Below are 16,710 nucleotides of genomic sequence, written 5' to 3'. Positions count from 1 at the left end.
AGGTGTTCTGAATCAAATTTATGATGTGTTGAAAGTATAACAGCATCTTGGCTTCTAGGGAGAGTTCTGGCTTGATCTGCTCTAGGACCCATTTGTTTGCCCTTTTGTCTGTCCATGGGATCCTCAACACTCTTCTCCACCACCACATCTGAAATTAATTGATTCTCCTGTTATACTCTTTCTTAACTGTCCAGCTCTCACATCCATGTATGGTAATAGGGACCATGGTGGCTTGTATGGTTCTGTGGTTCTAACCTTTTGTTCAGTTGTATATCTTTGCATTTTAGAATCTTTTCAAGTTTTTTCATACCTGCTCTCCCCATTGTTAATTTTCTTGGTTACAGTCCCTGTTCCTATCAATGTTTGATCCCAGATAAGAGAATTATTTTACTATTTCTATTTCCTCATTTTCTAGGTTAAATTTGTGTAGATTCTCCATGGTCTTTATTTTTATTTTCTTTATGTTCAACAGTAGGCGTGCACTTTCTTCCTTGATCTTCTTTAATAGGTGTTTCAGGTCTGTGAGGTTTCATGCTATTACTATGGTGTCATCTGCATATCTTAGATTGTTGATATTCCTTCCTTCTATTTTCAGTCCTCCTCCTTCTGTGTCCAGACCTTCTTTTCTTATAATATGTGCTTCATACAAGTTGAATAGATAGGATGAAAGGATACAGCCTTGTCTGACCCCTTCGCCAATTGGGAACCATTCTATTTCTCCATATTCTGTTCTGACAGTAGCCTCTTATCCTGAGTACAGATTCTTCATCAGTATTATCAGATGTGTTGGCACTCCCATGTCTTTAAGGGTGTTCTGTAGCCTTTCATGATCTATGAAGTCAAAGGTTTTGCCATAGTCTATAAAGCACATGCTGCTTTTCATTTGGAATTCCCTGGTGTACTCCCATAGCCATCGTATGTTTGCAATGTTGTCCCTGGTGCCTCTTACTTTCCTGAATCCCACTTGAATCTCTGGGATTTCTCTCTCCATGTACAGTTGGAGTCTATGTTGCAAAATTTTGAGCATGATTTTAATTATGTTGGAGATCATTGTTATGGTCCTATAGTTTCTACAGTCTTTTGTATTTCCTTTTTTGTGAATGGGGATGTATATTAATGGCTTCCAATTTTTTGACTATCATTTTGTTTTCCATATCTGTTGACATATATTGGTTAGCACTAGAGTTGACTCTGTCAATGTGGATTGCAGCAGTTCAACTGGAATATCATCTGTTTGTTTTTCGCCATTTCTCTTATTGCAGATTCCACCTCACTTTTTAGAATTTGGGGTTTATCTTCCTATGGCTTTTCATTGTATGTGTCCTTCATGTTGTCATCTCTTTTATATAACTTTTTTGTGTATTGCATCCAACATCTTTTTATTCCTTCCTGGTCTTGAATTATGTTATTTTTGTTGTCATAGAGCATCCTGGTCCTTGGTTTGAATTTTCCTTTGATTTCCCAGATCTTGTTCTTGATCTTTCCTTTCTGTTGTTGTCTTCTTTTTCCCTCCATTGGTCATTGTAGTAATTTTCTTTATCTTCCTGCACTAGCTGATATACCCTTGCCTGTTACAAAACCTGCATGCAGACGTAGTAACACAACTTTATAACAGTCTCATTTCAGTCTGCTTAGCATGGCTTTGCAGAGGATGGAGACAAACCCATTTCTCAAAAGGAATTGCTTGGTTGCTGCAGATGAAGAAGAAAATGTTACGGCTTTTCTTCCTAGGAACCTCATGGTCATGGGGCCTGTGCCCTTTCTGTCTGTATAGTTGGCAGGTGACATTATGGATGAGGCTCAACATGGCTATCCTTGCATTTTTGACAGAGAAACTGTTTATGACCAGACCCCAGCCCTTGCCTTAGTAGAGGTTTTTGTTTTTTGTTTTTTGCTTTTTTTAATTAATGTTTTTATTGGTATTTTAAAATAATACATTGGGAGTAAATATTTCCATTGACTCCTAATACAATGAGTTGTTTGACTTCCTTTTCCATATATTGTACCATACAGATTTTCTAAATAATAACTTAATTACCCCGTACAGTTTTAGACTTTTTTATCTACTTCTGTGTATGCTTAAGTGGAAACTCAGTTTATTTTAAAAGTAGAAACTTTGTTTTAATGTATTAATTTCAGTCTTCTGTATTACTTTTAGAATATACTGTATGAGTTAAATCTCTTTGAGTTTAAGCAGCTTGTCTTGCTAGACCTTGAAAGAACACAATGAATTGAACATTCATGGTGAAAATAAGCTGCTGGAGACAACTCTTAATATAACAAGAGATGTAGCCTCTTTTATAATGGGACAAAATTGAAGCTACAGACTCCAGTAAAGATTCTATTCTCAGTTTATAAAAGAGTGTAGAGCAGGGGTAGGCAACCTTTTTGAGCGGGGGCCGGATTGCTGTCCCTCAGACAACTGGGGGGCCGAAACAAAAAAATAAATAATTAAATAAAATTTAAAAATTTAAATAAATAAACAAACCAGGACAAATGTAGGACAACATCTTCAAATGGTGGACACTTTTTTAAAAAAAGTGGAGGACACGCAAAAAAAATTGCTGATTTTTTTAAAAAAATGTTAATATAAATGCATGTTTCTGAGGCATCTATAGACAATTGCTCCCTTTGCCCCTGTGCGTGAGAGGCCAAAGGCCCCGGTGGCAATCGGCAGCAGGACTGGGCTGGGGCCGGTCCCAAGGCCTCGCCGGGCCACATCTGGCCCGCGGGCCGCAGGTTGCCTACCCCTGGTGTAGAGCTATATTGCTGCTTGCAAAGTGTAATCTGTAACAACTCTGGCTATATAGTAGCTGATGTTATGCCCTATTGTGAATAGCAACAGGTCAGCAAAGAAACTTATGCACTCTTAAATACTGTTACCACCCTGTGTACAACATAAAAGACTGAACCTTTTAGCACACAGGCTGTTTAAAGCCTCTAAATTTAAATGATATCTTAGTCTTTGAAAGACCCATTATGTTCTATTGGGCTAATGAGCCATGAACAAAGGAGGATTTACACTGATCATTATAACTTAATGAGACAAAATACACTTTTAAAAGATCCTAAATACATATTTACATGGTACACTGCAGCTATTACGGTTGGTCAGTTAAATAATGCAAGACACACATGTGAATTTCCATGATATATTTTAAATTCAATGATATTTTAAGTACCCACTACTCTAGTAGGATGGTGATGTGACTATATCAAATGTCCTTGAAATTTTTTTTCATATGTTTTAAATGTTACAGTCTAATTATAAGTATTATGGATTTTTTTGATGTTAATATTTAAATCAGTACAGCTGACTGGATATTTTGCTTCTAAAAACTGGACAAACTGGCAAGGAAGCTGGTTGTGACCAATAGTTTTGAATAGAAAGTTAATCATTGTTCTGGTTGACATTTTTTTGATGCATGTTATTTTCATGTCCAAGGCAACCCAAAAATACTTCTATTAATATGTTTCTGCAGTTTAGAAGGTATTTCTTAGCCAAAAGTTGGACTTGATGATTATCTTTAATATAGTTGTATAGTGGGTTAGCAATGATTTTTGAAAGGATATTCTTAATGGTTTTAAATAATCTGAAAATCAAAAGATTACAGGAAGAGATATAATCCATAGTGGTTAGTCTTAAAAATAGCATGTTATAATAAAATATGTTTTATGTTTTAAGATGATCGCCAGAGGCAAAAATGCATCTGAATTGTTTCCTGCTGTAGTGAAGAATGTAGCAAGTAAGAATATTGAGGTATGGCAATAAATCTCATTTGTCATTATAATTTTTTTAGTACACCTTTAAAAAATCGTAGCTTTGTCCCATGAAATTGCTTTTCATTAGAGTTCATTCCAGTTTAATTCAAATTAAACAATAATGAAAGTGTGATGACATGTTATACTTATTGGGTGAGATATTCTTGATTTTTTTGGGGGGGAGGGGTAAACAGGATTGCAGTGAAAGTCAACCTGATTAAGCTACTTGTCTTGGCTATTTGAATTTTTTAAAATGTAGAGTGGATACATAGAACTATATGAATATAAGGAAAAGATGGTATGATTGTATTCCAGAAGATTTGCATAGTGTTTTGGCAGGCCCATTTTTTATAACAGTCAGCTGTATTTTACTTGCTTCACTTTTCAGTGGATCAATTAACTGTTTGCATTCATCCCAGGGAAAATCAAGTGATTTGTATACATTGCTCTCCAACTGTGTTGGAAATGTGGGTACTTCAGCTCTGGTAGCTAAGTGCTCCATAGCAGCTTAAACCAACATCCTGGGTTCAGTGAGTGAAGTGAGTCATATCTTGCCAGGCATATTCTGTTTGCTGTGAAGCTGCCCATAATCCCACTTTTGGAAGAAAGAGGAAACATTCAAATAAACAAACTTAACAACCCTACCCATCTACAGTACTTTACTTTTCCTCTGAAGAGATCAGAGTAACTCACATGTGGGTGTTCTCCCATCCACCCTATGAGACCAGATCTGCTTAGTATTGTTTCATATGTCTTAATACCGTATTTTAGGGCACAGTATACTTGCTATTTAAATGGGAGAAAGGCATATCTTCAAGGTTTAATAGAGGGCATTTTGGCAGTTGAGAAAGTATCTTGCTGATATTCAGGTACTGCCTCATAAGCTTATGTATGCTATGAATTTAATTCTGTGGCAACATATTAACAAGATGGAGATTTGATTGTGCTCTCTTCATATAGATTATGGGTGGTATTCCTGTTCAGAATTACCTTTAAAATAGAATTTCTTTGCAGAGTGTATGACCAGACCAGGAAGGATTTCAAAACTTGAGAAGGACATTTTGCTGTAAAGTCTTTTCTGACAAAGTATTTTCTGAAATTCATTTCATAAGAGCGCATTGCCCTGGCCTTCGTTATACACCTAAAGATGCAGAAAAGTGACCTAGAAAGCAATTGGTGGTATAGAACAGAAATAATCAAAGGTTTAGTCAATAACTCATGAAGTTTGATATACTTGTATTGATAATCTAATTAAACAGGTCTGGCTGTGTTCCTCAACTCTAATGTGGCCCTGTTATTATTAGTTTTAAAGGGAGGAGTGCTGTAACATTGAATGAAGGTAAATGATAAAAGAATGGTGCAGTCACGAAACTGAAGTACTCCTGCCTCTAGTCTCAGAGTGGTTTCAAGGAAAGGAGGCTTTCTCTGCACACCTGCAGTCATTCACTATACAGGCCTCTTGTTGTCAATGTTGATTGCTGCTTGTTCATACTAGAACAACAAATAATTTACTGCCTCGTAACCTTCTGTGATTTAATATCTTGCTTTTTGGCAGAATGGGCAGAAAAATCTTTCTTCTGATAGCGACAATTACAGCACAGCTGTAGTTAAAGGTTTTTCAGAGTTTCCATTATATACCCTTGTGGTCAGTCAGAACAGTTTTTGTCTGTGCTTAGTTTAATATAAATGCATTTTGTTTGGAACTTAACTAAAATATAATTCCTTTAACACATAGTACATATGAAACTCTTTGAGAGCTTGGAAGCCTTTTCATATACAAATATTTGCCTCACAGAGTCCAGAATGACTGTGCCTCATGAATGACTTTTCAGAAATACATTGGACATAAAAGTGTCTTAAAAATAATTTTAAGTGCAAAATTATTCTTTCACACCTTATGGATATGAAATATAAATGATGTTAAATCATATTACGCTAATCTAAATGAATCCGTTTGCTTTTCAGATTAAAAAGCTTGTGTATGTTTATCTGATGCGCTATGCAGAGGAGCAGCAGGATCTGGCACTTCTGTCAATTAGTACCTTTCAGCGTGCCCTGAAAGTGAGTAAATACTATTACCAGAACTTTCTGGAAGTTGTTTTGTCATTACATAAAGTAATCTTTAGGGGAAAAAAAAACTGACGAATATCTGACACCTGATTATCATAGCATCTTGTTATGATGTCAGGCTTTCTGTTTTGCCTTTATATAATATCCCAAACTGCTTTAACAGCAAGTTTTACTTGCAAAACAACAACTGTTACATGAACATCTGGTATATTGCATATCTGCTGTTTAATCCTATTTGTTACAGGCAGGGAAAATATTTGTGTATTCTGTCAAATCTTTTATCCCTCAAGCTAGGCAATCTTTAATTTTTCTCTTCTAGGTTATTTCACTGTTTCTCTTCAGATCATTAAAGTGTTGTCTAAAAAATGTATAGATTTCCTTCCCATCTTTTATAAGAGTCTTGTAGATTGCTTGAAAAGTGTTTCAAGCACATCTAAAACAAGAGAACCAAGAACCATAGTTGCTAAAAATAGGATGATCCAAGACCAAGGGGGATGATTCCCCCCCACTGTTATTTTTTGTTGTTGAACATCCTATACTAGCCGGATATTGTTATATTGTTATATTGTAATAAATAATAATAATAATAAAATTTTTATTTTTATACCGCCCTTCCATAGATCAGGGCGGTTGACAGCAAAATATCAAACAACATATACATCAGGGTTAAAAACAATTACACACAAACAGAATAAAACCCCCGTTAGCCAGTCCTCTTTGCCACAGAAGAGGAAGGGAGGCCCACTGGACTTTAATCGGGGAATGCAAGCTGAAATAGAAAGGTTTTTAGGTCCTTTCTAAATTGGGCCAGGGAGGTGGCCGAGCGGAGCTCTGTGGGCAGCGTGTTCCAAAGGGCCGGGGCGGCGATGGAAAATGTCTTCCTCGCGGTGGAGGTCAACCTAGCCCCTGGCACCTTAAGTAGTTGCTGCCCAGATATTCTGAGGGTGCGGGACAGAATGTACGGGGAGAGGCGGTCCTTCAGGTATCCTGGGCCCAAGCCATTTAGGGCTTTATAGGTCATCACCAACACCTTATATTGTGCCCGGAAGCGAATAGGCAGCCAATGCAGATCTTTAAGCACCGGTGTAATATGGCTGGCCCTGGAAGTTCCAGTGACCAGCCTGGCTGCCATATTCTGTACCATTTGTAGCTTCCGGGTTTGGTATAAGGGTTGCCCCATGTAGAGTGCGTTGCAGAAATCCAATCTCGAGGTTACCAGAGCATGTACTACCGTTTCAAGGTCCCTCTGGGCCAGGTATGGGCGCAGCTGGCGAATAAGCCGAAGCTGATAACAGGTGTTCTTGACCGTCGCATTCACCTGAGCAGTCAGGTGAAGCGACGAGTCAAGAAACACCCCCAGACTGCGCACAGAGTCCTTCAGAGGGAGCGTGACCCCGTTCAGGACAGGTGGAACTACCACCATTCCTGGACCAGGGGAACCTATCACAAGTACCTCCGTTTTCTCTGGATTCAGCTTGAGTCGGTTTTCCCTCATCCAGCCCATTACTGACTCCAGACAGGCCACGAGAGGTCACTGCATCAGTCGGAGACATAGAGAAAATTATTTGGGTGTCATCAGCGTATTGATAACCCCACGCCCCATGTCTCCGGATGATCTCTCCCAGCGGTTTCATGTAAATGTTAAATAGCATGGGAGACAGAATGGCTCCTTGAGGGACCCCAGTTATAAGGGCCCTCTCATCGGAGCACACGTCTCCCAGCTGCACCATCTGGGACCTCCCAGAGAGGTAGGACCGGAACCACTGGAGCGCAGTGCCCCCGATTCCCACCTCTGCCAGGCGTCCCAGAAGGATACCATGGTCTATGGTATCGAAAGCCGCTGAGATGTCCAAGAGCACCAACAGGGACACGCTTCCCCTGTCGAGGCCCAGACGGAGATCATCGACCAAGGCGACCATGGCCGTCTCAACCCCGTAACCCGCCCGGAAGCCAGTTTGAAATGGGTCCAGATAATCCGTTTCATCCAAGACCGCCTGAAGCTGGATTGCAACCACCCTCTCGATCACCTTCCCCAAAAATGGCAGCAGCGAAACTGGCCGATAATTGTTATGTACCAGGGGGTCGAGGGAGGGCTTTTTTAATAAAGGTTTTACTATGGCCAATTTTAGTTCAGATGGAAATTGCCCTTCCCTCAAAGATGTGTTAATAATCCGGCGTAGCAATAAAGTTACCGCCGGTCCCCCCTGGGCCGCTAGCCATGAGGGACAGGGATCGAGAGAGCAAGTTGTCTTCCGAACACTTCCGAGGATCTTGTCCACATCATCGGTACTTACCAACTCAAACCGATCCAGTTTAATGGAGTCCACGGAGGCTCTGGACGCCTCTACTCTAGGTTCTGCTTGAATGTTGGCGTTAAGACCTTCGCTTATCCGAGAGGTTTTATCCACGAAGAAGTTATTAAATTGGTCGCAATTGTGAATTGTACTGTGATTTTAATGTATATTTGCTGTTCATTGTGTTTTATCCTGTAACTGATATTGTTGTAACCCACCTTGATCTATGGAAAGGTGGGCTATAAATAATAATAATAATAATAATAATAATAATAATAATAATAATAATTATTATTATTATTATTTAAGGCTCTTTTCTACAGTTTGGAATTGTTTTGAGGTTATATGCAGGATTAACACGTTGAAGGTGGTAAAACAAACCCAAGCACGGGCTTGGACTGAATGTCAGTCTTTTGTATACACAACAATGAGTTTAAAGTCTAAAAAAAGAAGGCTAAAATGGCTGTGTCACATCCTGGATACTATGGTAGGCCTGCCCAGTTGTGGGCTTGCCATCGCTGGATTTGAGCATCTGCAGATGGGCCTGCTCATTAACCCCAATGGTAGTGCATACACACAGCCATGCTGTTAAGGACACACATACGGTGCACCACCGTCAAAATGAATGGGTCTTGAGGTCCCATGGTTTTTGGCATCTGTGGGGGGCGGGTCCAGAACAGAATCCTCCCAGATACGAACAGCCGACTGTATATGTATCATAACAAACAACTTGATAATAAAAAACAGCCAAGGACAAGAAATAGCCTCGAACATGGTATTTTTAACCTGGGGTGGACAAAGTCCTTTTCTATTCATGTAAGGAGTAAGTGTGAACTCCTCTGTTATGTAATTTTTAGAAATAGTGATAATGTTATTGGTAGGGTTTGGTCTCTGTCAGTTAAAGTATTTCTGATGGTGGTATCTTCCTAGTAACATGCTGTAGCTTGAGCCCCTGCATTTTTGGGAAGATGTAAATAGCAACAACAACAATATTTATTTCTTACCCATTTCCCCCAATGGATTGAGGCAGGGGACAATAGGTTAAAATACAGCGACAAATGGGAACATAATGCCAGCTCACAATGCATAGCATCTGTTAAAAGAGCATGCATATAGTCACCCTCCATATCCACGGATTCTTTATCCATAGATCCAACTATCTACGGCTTGAAATTTTATATATATATATATATATCCCAGAAAGCAAACCTTGATTTTGTTATTTTTTATAAGGGGCACCATTTTACTACCGTGTTGTATGTAATAGTACTTGAACATCCATGGATTTTAGTATCCACTGAGGGAGAGGGTCCTGGAACCAAACCCCAATGGATACCAAGGGCTCACTGTATTTAAAACCAATGGATTCATACCATATATATTAGTGTACAAGTCGACCTCATGTATAAGTTGAGGGAAGGTTTTAGGATCAAAATCTTGGATTTTGATATGCCCCATGGATAAGTTGAGGGCAGATTTTTGGAGACAGATTTTAAGGTTGGCTTCAAAGTGGAACTGGAGGGGGGAAAAGAGAAGCTTGGTTTTCAGAGAAAACGCAAGGAGGAGGAGGAGGAGGAAGAGAAGCAAAGGTTTGGAGATCAGCTTGCAAGCGGTCTGAAGAGGCAAGGTTTGGAGATCAGTTTGCAAACGGAGGGAAAATGGGGAAATGCAAAGAAGAGGCAAGGTTTGGAGATCAGTTTGCAAACAGAGGGAAAATGGGGAAATGGAAAGAAGAGGCAAGGTTTGGAGATCAGCTTGCAAATGGAGGGAAAATGGGGAAATACCAGAAGAGGCAAGGTTTGGAGATCAGTTTGCAAACGGAGGGAAAATGGGGAAATGCAAAGAGGAGAAAGAAAAGTTGAGAGGTAGGATTGAGAAGCGAATCATTACACGCACACTCATACTGGTGCCTCGCAGCTCTTTCAGCAAGAGAGTGGGACATCAGGGCTACTTTTAAAAGGAACTTTATGAGCATTATTACTGGTTGTTGTTGTTAACTGGCCTCCAGTCACTCTCATGCCATGGTAACTGTACGGTAAATTCGAGCATTGCCCTCTAAAAATTTTTCATCCTTGTGAGAGTGAAGTGTTGCCGGCCTGGATGGGCCCACCACTTCTAGGCCTCTTATGGCCTAGAAGTAGTTTAAACATTGCTCCGAATGTGACCAAAAAATTGCTTTCAATGACGGTCATTCTAAATGCCTTTTTTGCTTAGGGGAGGACCATATTTCTGATAGGTGCCCCCATTGTAGAGCTTTCACTGTGGTGATTCTCAGGAATAGAGCCTCCAAACTTAAATCTTTCTTTTGAGAGTGCTCTCTCTTTCTCTGTTGCCCAAAAATCTGCTTTGGCTGTAGATCCTTTGCGAAGAATTCCCATCCACAAACTTCCACGAATTCCCAAAATTTCAAGGCCTTCGACTTTGATAACTGCTACAACCTTGAGAGCATATAGACTCTCCTTTTTGCCTCTGCCTTGGAGGTAGTCACCGACCAGAGTCCACAGGTCCCCTTCACCTCGAGACCGGAACGGATACAGATTTGGCTCACCTCATTCCTCAGGATCCTATGTCGCTCATTATTGAGGTGAGGAATATAGGAGAGAACGGCCCTCATCATACTCTCCTTCCTATAGAGATTGGTATAATCACCGCAATCTCCTCAATGACTCCCCTTCTTGTTATTGACGCCGCTCTCACTCTCATCCTCGACGTTGTTCTCGATCACCTTCTCAGCATCGTTCTTGATCCCTCTCTCCTGGAGATGATGGCCCCTATCATGCCCTGTAGCCACCACCTAGAACTACAGCTACTGTCTCCTACCCTCCAGCTTCTCCCATTCGCTCTACGCCGGAGACCCTTGTCTTGACGTCGAATTTGACATCGATGGTGACACCCATCCTGTCAATAATTCCAAATGTACCCTTGACGTTGCTGGTTCCGCTGTCAATTCTTTTTTTAATTAATTTTTTTTATTTCTATCCCGCTTTTTGCCAGGCAATCAAATTCTTCAGGTAGTTCCATTTATAACTCTCTCTGTACCTACGGTGTTACACTCTACTGAGGAATCCACATATGAGCCAGAATTATCCCCTCACTCTCCATCACCAGTAATAGCTTCTCCTCAAGAAGAGGTTGAAGATACCATGCCTCTGTCTCCCGTCGAGGACATTCACCTTTTCTCAGATGTCGTTGACAGGATGCCCAGGGCCATAGGTCTCCACATTGACCAACCTCCTAAACCTAGGGACCTGGTTTATGGTATTTTGCCTGTTTCTAGCCAGCTGGCAATCCTTCCATTTTTGGCCTCTTTGTCCGATGTAATGGCCCTATCATGGCATAAACCTGCCTATGTGCCCCCAGCGTCTAAAAAACTTGAGGGCATGTACAAGGTTCAACTGGATACAGTCCCGTCCCTCTTCACCCATCCTGCACCCAATTCTCAGGTGGTCGAATCCACTACAAAATCATCAGGCAAGACTCATTCTGCCCCAGCAGACAAAGATGGCAGACGTATGGACATCTTCAGATGCAGATTCTACTCTTCTGCTGCCCTGAATGCCAAGGATGCCAACCTTCAAGCCTGCATGGCGGCCTACCAGAAGTTTCTATGGGACAAGATGGCTTCCTTCATCCCCTATCTGCCTGAGGAACAAAAATCTGCAGCTATGGATTTCTGTGCTGAGGCTGTCTCTTTGTTAACCAATAGCTCCACTTGACCAGACACTCCGTCGACTGTTCGGCTAAAATCATCTCTGGTGCCATAGCCCTTCGCAGGTTTGCCTGGCTCAAGTCCACAGATCTTACTGATGAAGCCAAAAACAAAATTGAAGACCTTCCTTTTGATGATGAGGGCCTGTTTGCAGCCAATACAGATGACTCCCTTGGTACTCTGGCCAAAAATTTTCTGACCGGGTAAACACCTTGGGCTGACCACGAATAAACAACAATACAAGAGACGCATGACAGATCAGCCCCTTCCTCTTCTTATTGTCAACCGTATTCTGGAAACTCATCCCAATATAAGGGCTCTTCACAACAGTCTTCAGGAAGACCCTATAAACAACACAACAAACAACAAAACAACAATGTCAAAATCAACAACAATCTTTGAAGAAGCCTTCTTCTTCTTTTAAGTCCCATTTTGACAACTCCACCAAGACGACACCATCATCCATCCTCTCTCTCCCTCTGTCTGCTACCCAACCCAGACTATCCAGCTTTTACGACCAATGGTGCCAAATCACCTCCGACACCTGGGTCCTTACCATCATTCGTTTGGGTTACGCCATAGAATGCTCAAATATTCCTCCACACGGCGTTTTCTGTTCCACTCTGTCTTCCCCTACTCTCCAGGAAGAGATTGTCTCCCTTTTCAACAAAGGTGCCATCGAACGTATTCCACCCAGTTGCAGGCTGGATGGCTTCTTTTCTCGGTATTTCACAGTTCCGAAACGAGGTGGTGTCCTTCGTACCATTCTGGACTTGAGAGGAATCAACTCTTACATCAAACCTCCCAAGTTCAAGGTGGTAACTCTCTAGTCAGTTCTCCCCTTCCTCCATCGAGGAGATTGGTTTGCATCGATCGATCTGAAAGATGCGTACTTTCACATAAGTATCATACCACAACACCGCAAATTTCTTCTGTTTGCCATTGATGAAAATCTCTTTTAATATACCGTTCTTCCCCTTGGCCTCTCCACTGCCCCACACGTGTTCACCAAATGCATGGCGGCAGTCATGTCTCATCTTTGAATACAGGGAATAATGATTTTTCAGTATCTTGACGACTGGCTGCTGGTGTCGTCTTCTCGAACTCAGTTGTTCAAAGACATTCATGTCACTTTGTCTCTAATCACTCACTTGGGCCTCACCATCAATCCCACCAAGTCTATCCTTCAACTAGTCAGAGTGATAGAATATCTAGGCACATCTTTGGACTCTATCATGGGTCATGCCTATCAGAAGGGCAGACTCCTGCTGGGATCATCTCCGTCTGGTCCTCTCCAAGGTCCGTCCTACAGCAAAGGACATTCAACAGCTTCTAGGCTACATGGCGCCCACCATGGCTGTGGTCTATCTTTCACGCCTGAGGTTCAGCCCCCCCCCCCCCCCCAAAGATAGTTTCTTTCTGCCTTCATTCACCTCAAAGACAGACAATCCAAGAGACTTGCCATTCCCCAATAGGTCAAAGACTCTCTCTCCTGGTGGCTTGTTCCTGACAATGTCCTCAAGGGGATGCCCTTCCAGGCCCCAGAACCTTCTATGATGGTCACCACAGACACGTCCACAATGGGCTGGGGCGCTCACCTCAAAGATCTCTGCATTCAAGGTCGTTGGTCTCCCTCGGAGAGAGAGATGCACATCAACGCCCTAGAGCTCCTGGCTGTGATCAAGGGCTTTCGGGCCTTCGAACCCCATCTTCTTCACAGAGTTGTACAAGTGGCAGCAGACAACACAACAACAGTCTGTTACATCAACAAACAAGGTGGTACACATTCCTCTGTCCTACTTCATCTGGCTCAACAGCTTTGGACTTGGTGCCATCATTGCTCCATCCACACGGTGGTGATTCATCTCGCTGGCAAAGACAATGGCGGGTTATAGACCGCCGCTTTGAGGCGGTCTGCCGCTGCCGCCGTTTGCTCCGTGCGGGAGCCGCAGCAGCCACACCGCACAGCTCCCGCACAGAGCAAAAAAGGAGCTCCAAAATGGAGCTCCTTCTTGCGGCGCCTCTGTGACGTCGCGAGGCACCGCTGGTGCATTCGCGACATCATAGGCGCCGCGACATGTCTGGACGCTATGCGTCCGATACGTAAACATGGCGGCCCCCATGTGGAAGGGGCGCCGCCATGTTGTACGTATGGAATACGTATAGGGTTAGGGGGTGCGGAAGCACCGCCCATTCCTAACCCTAATACGTATTCCATACGTATTTTTTGGCGGTCTGTAACCCGCCAATGTCTTGGCAGACTCTCTCAGCAGGGACAAGGTCCTTCAACACGAATAGACGCTGTTGGCTCAAGTCTTCCTACTTCTTGCCTCCCAATGGGGGACACCATCCTTGGACCTCTTTGCCACTCCAGTCAATGCTCAGTGCCCACAATTCTGCACCAGGGCGGGCAGGGAATACGGCTCCCTGGGAGATGTATTCCTATGCAGTTGGAACCGAGACTTCCTCTATACCTTCCCTCTGCTACAACTTGTAGCAAAGGTTGTGACCAAGATGGCCAGGGACAGAGCCAACTCGATTCTGCTGGCCCCCTTCTGGCCGAGACAACCCTGGTTCACCCCCCTGCTCCACCTGTCCAGGGGTCAATACTTCAAACTCCCGAGTTAGCTGGACCTTCTGTCTCACTCTCACAGAGCGGTCCTTCATCCAGATCTCCTCAGTCTACACCTGACAGCTTGGAGGATCAAACTCTGAATTCTCCAGAATTGCTTAGGGTCTTGTCAGCCTCTAGAAAAGACTGTACTAAACAATCCTACTCCTACAAGTGGAATCGCTTTTGTGGATTTCCTACAGCTAGAGCTGAACCCTCCAGTCCTGTGAGCCTTTCTACAGCCTTACACTTCCTTTTACACCTTTGTGATCTAGGTTTGGCCTTCTCCTCTCTCAAAGTCTATTTGTCTGCCATTGTCTCCAACCAGTCTCCCGGTTCACCATCAGCTCTCCTTTTCACTTCACCAACTATGAAAAAGTTCTTCAAAGGCCTCCATCATCTCTATCCTCCGATGCCTCCTTTGGCCCCGACGTGGTCTCTATCTTTGGTTCTTACGCAGTTAACTAGGCCTCCCTTTGAACCTTTGGGCTCAGCCTCTCTGAGACTGTTGACACTAAAGGTGTCTTTCCTTGTGGCCATTAATTACTTCAGCCAGATGTGCTTCTGAATTGACGGCGCTGAGCTCTGATGAGCCTTTTCTTGTTTTCCACAGAGACAAAGTGGTTCTCAAACTAGACGTTTCATTCCTCTCTTCATTTCCATCTTTCTCAGGACATTGTTCTGCCCAATTTCTACCCAGACCCGTCTACACCTCTCGAAAAGACTATGCACATGCTGGATGTTCACCGTGCTTTGGCGTTTTATATCCAACGTTTTGCTGAGTTCAGGTTGACTAACAAGCTGTTCATTTGTTAAGGTGGATCCAGAAAGAGCCACCCTGTTTCTGTACAAAGATTTTCAAAATGGATTGCTCAGTCTATTACTCTGGCTTATGAGATGGCCAAACACCCTCTTCCTGTTGGTGTACGTTCACACTCCACCAGGGCTGTTGCTTCCTCTGCTGTCTTCCTTAAAGGTGTCCCTCTACCTGATGTCTGCAAGGCAGCCACGTGGTCCCAACCTTCCACTTTTGTTTGGCACAACCAGCTAGATTCCAGATCTCGTTGACATGCCAGTTTTGGTCATGCTGTCCTTTCCTCTATTTTGCAGTGACCTTCCCACCTCCTTAGGTTAGCTTTTTAGTCACCCAGTTGTGTGAGGCACAGAGACCACGAAGAAAAAGAAGAGGTTACTCACCTGTAACTGTGATTCTTCGAGTGGTCATCTGTGCCCTCACACAAATCCTGCCCTACCTCCCCTCGGTCAGGTCCCTGCCATGTTTTTGCGGCAGACTTGAACTGAAGGAGGTGCTAGATTGGCGGGACTGGGCATGCTCAGTACATGGGAGTAGGCGGGGCTCCCGCCAATCTGCTCAGATTTTCAGCTACCAAATGGAGTCTCTGCTCAGGCACAGTACCCAATTGTGTGAGGGCACAGATGATCACTCAAAGAACCACAGTTACAGGTGAGTAACCTGTTCTTTCTGAACTTGGTACAGAGTAGTCCAGTGTAAGTCTAGCCATAATCTTACCAGCCCTTTGGGATAGAGCAGATGGGATTACTGTTTGGATGATGCAGCTCAGTGTATAGATAGCAATATGAGAGTCTTCTATGTAGCTACTTACGTTTCAGAAATAACAAAAAAGACAGATATTTGTAAGGATTAACACAATAGAAATAACACTAGTGGTGCCAAAAACCAAAGACAAAAGGGATTGTAAATACACACCAAATACATGATTGAGGGAGGGAGTTATATCAGATAAATATGGGGTTATATATTACTGAAGAAAAAGATTTACTCTTAGAACTTGGTTTTGTAAATATTTCCCATACTTCCAAGAAGATCTGTTTTGTCAAAATGGGTACTATCTGGAATCCTGTCATTTTCAATGTATTGTTCTATATACTGTATATATTTTGACCACACTATTCTATTTATATAATTTGCATATATTAGTGGCGTATACTTACAATTCTTTTGTCTTAGTTTTTTGATACTTCTGGCACAATTTCTATTGTGTATCCTTTAGGTTTTTCCTATATTCATGGACAAATGTGTCCTTGGACAAATTACTCTCAGAAACCTTGGTATCTTTAGTCGAACAGTGATGATGACTTGCTTCACAGGATAATTCCCTGATTATTTTTTATTTATGAAGTTGCACGGAAAGGTTTATTTTTGAATAGATATCCAATTAGAAAATAACTTTAACATTGGAAATCTTGGTCATAATTCAATACTCAAAGAAATTAGTAAGAAC

The 16,710-nt window shown here is 42.3% G+C and overlaps 1 protein-coding gene across 5 annotated transcripts in view; it reads left to right on the top strand.

Annotated features, from left to right (window-relative positions):
* AP3B1 (adaptor related protein complex 3 subunit beta 1) overlaps positions 1 to 16,710 on the top strand; it is a 207,715-nt gene that overhangs the window by 33,248 nt on the left and 157,757 nt on the right. For all 5 annotated transcript variants that reach the window (XM_089494600.1, XM_089494591.1, XM_089494621.1 and 2 more), the window contains exons 3-4: positions 3,686 to 3,760; positions 5,728 to 5,823. In XM_089494600.1, coding sequence (XP_089350726.1) covers positions 3,686 to 3,760; positions 5,728 to 5,823 — 171 coding nt within the window. The remainder of the gene's footprint in view (positions 1 to 3,685; positions 3,761 to 5,727; positions 5,824 to 16,710) is intronic.

The sequence above is a fragment of the Sceloporus occidentalis genome, unplaced genomic scaffold, assembly GCF_023333645.1.
Source record: "Sceloporus occidentalis isolate IW3139 unplaced genomic scaffold, rSceOcc1.0.p SCAF_1, whole genome shotgun sequence".
In the NCBI taxonomy this organism is placed as follows: domain Eukaryota; kingdom Metazoa; phylum Chordata; class Lepidosauria; order Squamata; family Phrynosomatidae; genus Sceloporus; species Sceloporus occidentalis.
This window is presented reverse-complemented; position numbering and strand designations above follow the sequence as displayed.